The sequence below is a fragment of the Dendrobium catenatum genome, unplaced genomic scaffold, assembly GCF_001605985.2.
Source record: "Dendrobium catenatum unplaced genomic scaffold, ASM160598v2 fragScaff_scaffold_621, whole genome shotgun sequence".
Taxonomy (NCBI): Eukaryota; Viridiplantae; Streptophyta; class Magnoliopsida; order Asparagales; family Orchidaceae; genus Dendrobium; species Dendrobium catenatum.
Genome location: NW_021319083.1, coordinates 27,622,959 through 27,634,797, shown reverse-complemented (window position 1 = coordinate 27,634,797; position 11,839 = coordinate 27,622,959). Strand labels below are relative to the sequence as shown.

At 36.2% G+C, this 11,839-nt stretch overlaps 1 protein-coding gene across 2 annotated transcripts in view; it reads right to left on the bottom strand.

Moving 5' to 3' along the window:
* Window positions 1–11,839, bottom strand: part of LOC110101448 (ribulose-phosphate 3-epimerase, cytoplasmic isoform) — a 36,237-nt gene that overhangs the window by 15,571 nt on the left and 8,827 nt on the right. Inside the window, exons 2-7 of one of the 2 annotated variants that reach the window (XM_028695283.1) lie at window positions 11,386–11,430; window positions 7,375–7,437; window positions 7,165–7,271; window positions 6,889–6,986; window positions 1,354–1,446; window positions 633–674 (exon numbers count right to left, since the gene is read on the bottom strand). In XM_028695283.1, coding sequence (XP_028551116.1) covers window positions 633–674; window positions 1,354–1,446; window positions 6,889–6,986; window positions 7,165–7,271; window positions 7,375–7,437; window positions 11,386–11,429 — 447 coding nt within the window. In that variant the 5' untranslated portion in view covers window position 11,430. The remainder of the gene's footprint in view (window positions 1–632; window positions 675–1,353; window positions 1,447–6,888; window positions 6,987–7,164; window positions 7,272–7,374; window positions 7,438–11,385; window positions 11,431–11,839) is intronic. The other variant, XM_020829357.2, reaches the window with a different exon arrangement.

Genomic DNA, 11,839 nt, shown 5'->3' with positions numbered 1-11,839 from the left:
ATATATATATATATATATATATATATATATATATATTACAAGCATTAATTTTATATTTAATATGAATTAACTTGATAATAATTAAAGCAAAAAAGCCACGTGTCAAAAACATGCTGGACTAAGTAAACATGCGTATGATATCACAATGAATAATATTTGAAATATTTATAGAATGAAATAATTTCCAATTAAAGTGGGGTAAATTAAATAATTAAAATTAAGTCCAAAAATTTTGTCACGTCATAAAAAATGTTTTACAACTTAAATCTATAACCAAAATAGTAGGGGTATAGACGGAGTTTTTGTTGGGCAATTATATATAGAATAAGTGTGGGGCTGTTAGCAAACTTATACACTAGATGAACAACTCAATGTTAACTCATTTATTCAGATAAACGAGTTTGAATAATATAGTACTTAACTCATCATGATTCATTTATAGCCTTTAAAAAAAATTAGTATATGAAGGACAAGGCAAAAATTCGAGAAAAAAAAAAGAGGAAATTTAAAATATAAATTTTACAAAATTAAATTAAACTGATTTTGTTACATATTTGTGTGGTTAATGAAAAAGTCAATTATATAATTAATCAAATTGAGTATGGAAAAATAAAAATTTCAAATTGGTTTACCTCTATATCCAAGTGAGGGAATTTCTTCCTCAATGCTCGCACCTGTGTGGGCCCAAACAAATAAGCCAAAATTATTTCAGTAAGGATATGGAATACTAGTATGGAAACTAAACTCATCAAGCAAACCAATCAATGGACATTATCAAACAATTTTAATGGATATGGAATACTAGTAAGCTTGAAAATGTGGTTAAAGTCTTATCTGGTTACTTGAACTTAGAAAACATATTTTGAAACAACGATTATTTCTTACAAATTTATTCATTTGGTAAGATAAAGTTAAAAAATTAATATGAATTCTCAATTATATAAAACTTTAAAAATCAATCAAAAATAAAGATTTTATTTTCAAATTAAAAAAAAAAACATCATTTTCTATTCTAAAGAAAAAAATTGGATCGAGATATCCCAACCCAATATTTATCAAGACGGGCTTAAGAAAATGACATTTTTATTATATTTAAATGATATTAAATCAAGTGATTTCAATTTGCAAATAAATAAAAATTCATAAAAACATTTACTATGAAATATATGATAATGTAATAAAATATTAAGACATTTTTATACAATCAGACAAATAAACATCATATAAAAATTGACAAATATACTTCTATGATTATTCTAATGAAACTTGGGTCAGGATATCCTCATCAACCAATTTTTTAAATATACTTTTTATCTGCACAACCAATCAAGAGCCCTAAAAGAATTTGCATACCTTGTCCATCATTTCTGGCATGAATTTTTGACCACCAAAGCCAGGCTCAACGGTCATTAACAAAACCATCTCCACAGGATTTTCACTTTCAACCTGAAAAGCATAAGAAAGAGAAGTTACCATAAATTCTGCTGGCTCTTCTTTTTTTTTGCAACGCCAAGTCAAGTGAGGTTCAAGAATCATGCAAGGATTAATTTCACGCTCCTTTCGGTAAATCTTGTTTATTTGAAATCTGATCTATGTTAAATTTTAGTGATAAGGATTGTTGGGTTCAAAAAAGGATATCTGATCAAAAGGTGTTATATTAGTGCACGAATCTCAAAGCACCAACAAGACATTGAATAAGAGTCCAATTTGGATTAGTTTGACTGAACTAGTGTAGCCCACTAGCCCTATTTTGTCTATATGAACTCACAGAGCGGTTCAGATCATATCAAACGAAGTCCATGCATGCATGACAGTTGAGCCAAAGCACAAACATGCTTAAAAAGTTATACAAATGCATAACAGATCTTGTCAGGTTGATCACCCCTAGCCTCATGCAAGGAGGGGTAACAATTTGATGTTAGCTGCCTTAAGCCAGAATGGTGACTCTTTTGCCCAAGAACCACTAGCTGGCGCCTTAATTGGTGTCAATGTGTCTCCATTCTTTCGTAGAAATTTAAGAATCTTTGAACCTCCTCTGAATTACCATAATCACCATTTTCCACATAGTTGCAGGTTGTTGTTCTGGGTTAATCTTTTTCTTAGAAAGTTCCGGTGTCAATCTTTGATATTAGAGCACAATACCACTACCAATAACAGAACTGTAGAAAACCACATGGCACATTAAATCACTTCCACTCGCATACAACAAACTATTCTCACCTTAGCTGTACACGTGTAAAGCTTATCAAGCAAACACCTGATATATAAACTGATGTATCGGTACAGTAAATAGTAAGGAAAATTACAACTAGCCATATACTGCCTTCTCTGTTTCTTTATTTCTCAGTGCAGGTTGCAGATTCTGCTTATGGATCTTTCAGCAGGATGTAAAGCTACTCCAATCAGACTATCAGTTGTTGAGTTTCTACATGGTATCAAAGCAGGCGTGTCCTAGAGAGCTTCCTGCTTCCCATGTCAAACTCCGCTACCTCACAAATCGATAAACCATCCGCTAATATCTTTCCCGATACATCTAGCATTCCCTCATCTCAGAAGTTCGTTGTGTCCAACCTTAAGAATATCGTACCCACACAGCTATCCATAGAAAACTACTCACTTTGGTGCTCTCAGATCATCAAACTCTTGAGAGCGAATGGATTTGCAAGTTTCTTGGATTCCACCTGCATACCCACTTCCTGATTCACCCAGCAATCCGATGGCAATACCATCCCCAATCCAGCTTATACCCAATTGTTACTCACTGACCAAAACCTAGCGACAGCAATATGCTCCACAATCTCCCCATCAGTACTTCCCTACATTATTCACTTGGAATCCACATCCACCATTTGGGCCACACTAGAACTTCGATTTCAGTCCACAAACCAATCCAAGGTTATTCAGCTAAAAAATGAGCTTCATAATATCTCTATGAAAAACCTATCCATGACCCAATGCCTAACTGAAATCAAAACCCTGGTAGATCACATAGCCATAGTTGGCTCCACAGTTGATACCGAGGATATTATCATCTACATCCTAAACATCTCCCTAACCAATACCAAGCTTTCAAAACATCATTCGAACCATGCTCACACTGATCAGTCAGGACACCTTAAATTCATTACTCGTCAGTGAGGAGATTAACCTAGCCACTGAATTAGCTCGCCTTTCGCCCGCTGGAGATCCTCAAACTGCTCTATATTCATATAGAGGCCAAGGAAGACAAAATAGAGGATGCTTTCCTCAAAATGTTAATCCCAACACTAGAACTCCTCCAGCTCAAGTGCATATATGCCAAATATGCAACAAAAAAGGCCACTTAGCCTCTGTATGCTAGCACCACCTGAATATTCAATACATTCCGCAATAGCCTCCAACATCCAACAAAGCCCTGCTTGCATCATCAGCGCATCCATCAACTGACTAGTATCTTGATTACGGTGCTTCTGCCCACTTAACACACTCGCTTGACAACCTCTCCCTTTCAAATCCATATCAAGGACCAGACGGTACTACCATTGAAGATGGTCGATTGGTTCTGATAGCTCATTCAGGTGCAGGTCTGTTATCAACCCCGACACGTAAGCTTTTCACCTTTCTCTACTACTCCACATACCACATTTAACTTACAACCTTCCATCTATCTCCCAATTAACCAAAGGTAACAATATTTCAATAACATTTGACCATTCTAGTTACATCTTTAAGGATCTGAACACACACCAAGTTCTACTCAACGGACCTTGCCGTGAAGGATTGTACCCCATCAACCAATCTTCGCCCAGTCCACCCAAATCGGCACTTATTGCCATCAACTCTACCTCCACGACATGGCATAATTGCCTTGGTCATCCTCCCAGTCCACTCAATCTTATATTTTCTACCGTTAGTTTGTGCTCTTGCAATAAAATTCATGTTTTCCTGATTTTTTCCTTTGGAGTTTAAAAGAGTTTTCTCATTGTTTTTTTCTAAAATTGATAGGATTTATTTGAAATCTTCAAGTGTTTCCTATCAAATTGGTATAAGAGCTATTTTTGGGACCTTTGGTGGGCTGTTTTGGTGAATTTTCTACAAAAATTCGGGCATCAATGGCGGCCAAGAAAATGGATGCGTTGGAGGAATGCCTCAAAGTGGATATTGGACAAATGAAATCTGAAATTTCAAATCTCCAAACTCACGTTTCAGATTTTAAAAAAAAAAGATGTTTCAGCCATTCATGATAAGTTCGATTCGAAATTTTCCAACCTGGAGGAGATGTTGTCGTCAGAGGGGAAGGAAGACGCCGACAACTGGGGAGATCTATAGGTGGTGACTCAAAGGGAGAAGATAGAATACCTCTCCTAGAGCCTATTCCTATGGAGGAGCCGGACAAAAAAATAAATAATAAAAAAAGGAGCCAGACAGAGGGTATGAGGAGAGGTGTGAGGAGGTAGGGCAAGAACGAAGGTGTGCTGATTTGGAGAGGAGGGGAGAGATTGGAAAGGGAAATGGGTAATTATGACCAAAGGGGGGCTGAATTTGAAAGGGGAGGGGTTTGCTATGATCCAAGGGGTGCTAAATTTGAGAGGAGAAGGTGAGAATTTGATAAAAGGATGGGGTATGAACCAAGAAGGGATGATTGGGACACTTGGGGGGAACCACCCCCTTGGGGAAGGGGAAGTTATGAAGGGAACAAAGGGAACGGGGGCAATTTGAGGGTGAGAAAGCTAAAGATGCCTATTTTTTAGGGAGAGGATGTCCATGGGTGGATTTACAAGGTGGAAAGGTACTTTACCATCAACAGGTTGACGGAGGGGAAAGATTGATGGCAGCCGGGATGTGCTTGGAAGAGAAAGCTTTAGCATGGTACCAATGAAGGGATACGAGGCAACCAATACCTGGAGGGAGTTTAAGGACTGCATGTTGGAACATTTCCAAACCAGTAGGGGAGGAGACTTCTACGAACAATTCTTCGCTTTGATGCATAAGAGGACAGTGTGGAGTATCATGCGCAATTTGAGTAGATTGCCAATCGATTGGATCGGCTTCCAAAGACAGTACTGTAGGGGAACTTTATGAAGTGACTGAAATTCAAGATCCGCACAACAATTAAAGTGTTGAGACCTCGGGACTTAAGAGAGTCTATGGAGATAGCTCAATTGATGGAGGATCAGGGGCACCAGGAAAAAGGAGCAGGAGGTAGCAGTTCAAGAGGCTCATACAAGATGACCACCAACTTTTTGGCACCCAGGGAACCAGCACCGGGTATTCTTAGGGAGACTTCAAAGGAGAAGAATGCCGGAAGAAGACTTGGGAAAACTTCAATAAGCTCACAAAAGCAAAATTACAAGAGAAGAGGGTGAAGGGGATCTGCTTCCGATGTGACGAGAGGAATAAGCCGAGGCGCAGGTGCAAGGACTGAACTCTTCAGGTTCTTACTGTTTGTAATGAAGAATGAATAGATGATGGTTTCGTCTTTCCACCTTACGAACAAAGTGGATCTTTGGGAGGGGAATATTGTTAGACCGGTCTAGCCGGTCAGACATGACCGGCTTACGCAAACAACAGTGAAAGTCTCCGCCTCCTGTACGCAGAATCCGACCGCTTGGTCTTCACAAAGCTGTTTAAGAAGATTTTTAAAGGGAGTTGGGAGGGAAATTTCAAAAAAGGGGTTGTTTAGATATTTCTTTTTGAATTGTATGCATTAAATAGTTCGTTTTCCTAGGGTTACGGCATTTGGAATTTGGCTAAAATTTGATTTTTTTGGGCTCTAGCGGCGTCTAGAGATTTGGAAGAGATAGATTCTCCTCTCAAATAGAGGATCAATTGTATCTAGTATTTTCTTCCATTAGTTTGTGTTCTTGCAATAAAATTCTTGTTTTTCTGATTTTTTTTTTTTGGAGTTTGAAAGAGTTTTCTCACTGTTTTTCTGAAATTGATAGGATTTACTTGAAATCTTCAAGTGTTTCCTATCACATATGACAAGTTGATTCACTTTAAATTTTAATTATAGTATATAATTAACGAAGAGAAATCCCAAGCCCCATTTGAATGTACTTTTGACATTTGAGTTGCATAACTCGCACCACAATGCTTGAGCACAATGCTTATCAAATGAAATCATAATTAAGGCTAAGACTTAAATAACTCAGCACTTGCCATTTATCGGCAGTCTCAATCATCCATTCTCTTAGACGAGAAGTAAATAGATTCAATGGACAATTAGTTAATGATGAATGTTGTATGTTCATGAATCAAGATCTAAACCATGATTAAAAATATAATAATAAATTGAATTAAGAGACTTTGAAGTTAGAAATAGGGGTAAACACATAAACAAAAGGCCCAGCTCTTAAGACAAAAACATTCAGTTTCTTCAAAGACCAGAGTTCCAAATAGAATGTTAACTGGAATCAACCAGATCTATGACATGCACATCTTCAAATGTCATTTGGTCCACAGGATTCTCAAACTCGTACGCCATTGCAAAGTCATGGGATGGATGTGACAGGAAAATAACTTAAAGGAAATAAAGAGTAAGACAAACATCAACGACAAGGAGTCAAAATATTCTGAAACCCTGGAAATAGTATTGCATTAAAAATATATACTTGATTATAAGGAAGTTAAAAAATTGAATAATACAAACAGTTATCGTAGAGATCAAAAACCTAGGGCCAGGCAACTGAAATTGACCACATTTAGCATAAAACTTAAAAGGTTGAAAGCTGATAATGGAAAATTAAAATATTCAACAAAGGTTCTAAATACATCTTAAATTGCAATAGCAAGGAACTAAGGAATTAAAAAAAAGTCCCACATTTTGTAACAATCCTGGATAAGAAGAGCAGTTTTTTTTATTTTGGGATTTGGAGTTCAGAAGAGAAGATGAAAAGTACAACTTACCAACGGATAAACTTCTTCAATAGGTGTTCCAGGTTTCAGAGCTACACCTGGTCGCATGCCTTTCAACTTGATTCCTTGGATAATTTCTTTCCAGTTCTCTACAACATGGAAAGAAGAATTAGTTCAGACAACCAAAACCAAGTATCAATGACAAGAGATACAGAAAATAATGAGAAACATCAAAGATGACTGGTATCAAACCAAGCATAAAAGTTCAATACACCACCAACAAACAAAAAGTGTAGGCTGGAATAAAATAGATAGATGAATATCCACCTTTGGAAACTTCAAGGTGAAACGTAAAGCCCGAGGCACCAGCTTTAGCCAAGGGTTCCACATAGTCTATGGGATTTGTAACCATAAGATGGCAGTCCAAATATGCCCTATAAAGAAGCAAGCAAAAAAGTTTGATGTTCATTAATTTAAGCAATATTCTAAATCTAAAAAAATAAATAAAGGTGCACATAAAATTCCAATGCATAGTACTTTGTATGCTTTCGCAAACTTTCAATGACTGGAGCTCCAATAGTTAGATTGGGAACAAAGTGCCTGAGAGAAAACAAGAAAAGGCCATGTGATCTGCTTTCAAGAAAATAGTTATTTGAATAACAAAACTTACAAACATTATCATTCTGAGAAGGTAGCGATAGAGATCAATCTTCTAGGTTTATTTATTTTTTTCTAATTAAAAAATCTGGTTCAATGCCAACTACAGGAGAGAATTTCAACAGCTTACTTTATTGAAGCATGCGAGCTGAACAATTAAACCTATCATTCTAAAAAAATAATATATAAAGAGAAAGAAAATGACCAAAATGGTCCATTGACTCTTTATGAAGGTCCAAAATGATCCTTAACTACATAAAGAACCTCCCAAAAGTCTTTAAAAAAGAATCAAAATAGTACTATTGTGGGACTATTTTTATTCATCTTTAAGGAGTTAATGAGATTGATATTTTATATTTTTAACACTGACATTGCTAGATCCCAAGTCTTGGATAAGAAAAGTGGAGGGTTACATTAAGTAGTCGACAACGAGTATAAAGCTTGTTGAATAATCTTGACATAAATCATTTAATACATTGTGTTAATGTTAGTGCGTTCCCTAGAAGCGACACGCTATATGACCTAAATATAATGAGAAGTGTGCAAGGGGTCGTTGCACCAATACCTGGGTGTAGTGTTAAATAGGCAAGGGTCCCCACATCATGGACGGATGTGGGAAAAGAATCTAGTCTATGAAACTAGAATTATGGTAGGATCTTGGAATGTAGGTTTCCTTTATAGGGAAATTAAGGGAACTAATTGATATTATGATTCATATGAGGATAAATATTATATACATTCAGGAAATTAAATGGGTTGGAAAGAAGGCTAAGGAGGTTGATAATTTATGATTTAAACTTTGATATTCTGGTAAGAATCGTCCTATAAATGGTGTATGTGTGATCATAGATCAGAGTTTTAAGAATAATATTATAAAAATTGATAGAATTAGAAATAGAATTATAACTTTAAAAATTATTATTGATGTTAAGATTATTAATATTATAAGTACTTATGCTCCTCAAGTAGATTTAAATATATATTCAAAATTAAAATTTTGTAATAACTTAGAAGAATTAATACAAAAGATACCTCTTGAAAAAATATTTTTATTAGAGGAGATTTAAATGGACATGGTGGCTAAACCTTGGAGAGACTAATTAAAGTGGTAAGACCAAGTATTCCTCAGAATTCCAGCAATGAAGGCCGGTGGTGGGAATTTGGATTCCTTAGAATTACGACAATGAGTGGGAACTTATATTCCTCAGAATTCTGGCAATGAAGGTCAGTGGTGGGAACCTGGAGTACTAGCAAGAACTAGCTCCTTCAGGTTAGGATAAAGTGCTTCTAATCTCTATGTAGCCTCACCATTGATATCCATGATTGACTCCCTACTTAGGGAAGTAGCATACTTCACCATCTGTATGCTCATTAATTCTTCGGTCACCTTAAGCATGCACTGAATCGTAGTAGTGAACTTCCTTACCACGAAGAAAACCATCTTCTTTCCCACTGCGCACATCATTTGGGCAACTCCACATATAAGGACAGTTCCATCAACAAGCATCGAATCCAGCAAACTAACTTCACTCCAAATCCGAGTGGCAAGGTTCTCAATGACGATTTTGCCAGCAACAGTGACGAAGGAGAGAATGTTGGTTACGAAGAGGCGTTCGTCCGATTTGAGGGTTTGATCCTAGTGGTGGAGATCTTGAGAGAGGTTGACTTCGTTTGCTATCTAGAAGGCTTTGGTTTTCTCATACATCTCCCAAATCTGAGGGTATCGAATCAGGAACATACAAAAGTGATTGGAATTTGGGGCTAGAAAAGCCTCTTCAAGTGGAGGATTTGATGGAATGTACAACAGCCCTTCAACCTATTGTTCCTTGCTCGGTTTGACTCTAGCACACGCATGAGGGTGGTCGTACCTGCTTAGGCACACAGGTACGCAGTTCCTGCTCGCTCCCTCTCTTGATCCTCTTTTTCACTAAGTTCGACACCTAGGTAGGCACGCACGGGAGGGGTCTCGTGTGCCTTCTCTAGCCGCACATAGAAGACCGAAAGGGGAAGCCCTCTCACTTGCTCGGCTGCTCTGACGTACATGAGTAGGAAGCATAATGCAAGAACTAGCTCGCCCTTGATCACACACAGCATTGAAAGCAATCTCGCTCAATCAGCTCCCAGGAACACGAGTAGAATCTTATAGTCGGATGCCTCTCTTGTCCCGTTTAGTTGCACGCATGAGAGAGGGGTTTACGAGAATTTCGTCTCTCTCGATTGAACACAAAGACAGCGGGTTCTCGCTCGACTCCTCTAGACGAGACGCACTAGACATTTGTCTCTCTGGATCAAACGAAGAGACCGCAGAATGAGACACTCTCCCCCTCTCGGTGGGACGTATGTAGGAACGAACAAGCCGGAATACGCTCCCTATCATTTTTGAAAAATGTTCGGAGTAAAAATCTCAGAATTCCAGCCAAGGCAATGAAGGATCTGATACCATGTTAAATTCAAAAAATTAGAGAGGGAAAAGAATTTTATTATACAAAATTATCTCTATTTATAGATCTATACAACATGTCTTAATAAAGAGACAAATAGCTACAAAATTATGCATAATTTCCTTAATATAATCCTTCCTAAATCAACCACCCAAATATAGAAGGAGATCGGCGTGATCCAGGTGAGCCTCCAACAGATTCTCATCCTGGTCGTTGAATCAAGTGTCAAGGGACGACTGGGATTTAACAGAGATCGACATGATCTAGGTGAGCCTCCCACTGATTTCCATCCTTGCTGTGAGATCAAGTGTTAAGAGCCGGATGGGATTTTAACAAAGACAAACATTGTGTCACTATATGACATTATAAGACTAAGATAAGCAAGAATGAAAATAGTAACCAAAAGTAGTATTTTAGTGCTACTATTTGACTAGCATAGTGCAGTAAATATTTAAACACTTGACTGTTGTATTTCATTCCTTGCAGACATTCATGTTTACTGTTTATGATAATGTCATTTACTTATTTAATTATCAAAACATTTATTGATTTAAGATTTATTGCATTGAGCTAGCTATGTCTATGATTAATAATATTATGTGAGTTCAAATGATCATCATAGTTATTATTCTTCTTTATATATATTTAAAACCATGTTTAAGAGATGTTTATCCAACAAAACTTCCTTGCTCACTAGATTTTATTATGATTATTGTTTCAAATAAAGGAAAAGAGAAAATAAGGGTCATACTAAGGTGATCAATTATTCAACTTAGTGCTTTGATGTACAGTTTTGGGTATACCAAAGAAAAAGATTATGTATGATATAAATTAAAAACATCTAGTATATGTTAATTATCTATGAAATTTAATAGAAGCTCTGTAGCTTCTCATGATGAATTTAATTGTGTACATTTCTGCATGAATGGTCATGATGTATCTAATTATCTATTTGAAAATCATGAAAAGAGTAGCATTTGCTTTGTTTTATAACCCAGGCAAATAGATTTTTTGCCAGCTTAATCTTGAATAGTAAAAATCAAAATGGGTGTTGATAGAAAACATATTTGACAAGGTTGCCCGCCTCTGCCACGTCTTGTGCTTGATAAAAAAGATATCAAAACAGAGCGAAACAAAAGTTAACGCTAAAAGGAGATGATATAACTAAAAATTGTATAAAAAAAAATTGCTTGGGAAATTATTTGATTGTACTTGCCTAGCTATTTGTTTTCTATTTAAGGCATAGAACTTTTGGTACCCTGTATGGTTGTAACACCAAACAAACCATTAAATCTTTACTTAATTGTAATTGGTTGATTTGCTTTTATTATGTCAGCACAACTAGATGCTTGCTACTTCAATCATCCAGTATAAAGGGATCAGTCGGCGATTGGTTACTTTACAGATATTAATATTCTTCTAAACATGAGCAGGTAGGATGATACTTAACTTGAGACATGCTGTTGTATGTCTTGAGCAAAATAACTTACCCATCCTGCATGCAAACACCAAAGGAAATTAAATCATCTGTAAGAAAAAAATAAAGCAAGTTAATTTAAACCAAATGCAATACAAGGTGAAAAGAAACTTCAATGTTCATTAACCAACTTAAAAAGTAATGCACACTACATCATGCAAATTTTTGGATGGTTTTATCATTTTTCTTGTTACATTTTAGATAGTAAATTGCTGATAGCTACAAGGAAATAACCTCCTCTGATTCCATGTACCAAAATCACCTGACAACACTAACATGAATATCAGACCACCATAAAAAGGTGAATCCCTATAAAAATTTTACATATCAACACTAACATGAATATCAGACCACCATAAAAAGGTGATTCCCTATAAAAATTTTATATATATATATATATACATACATATATACATATATATGTGAA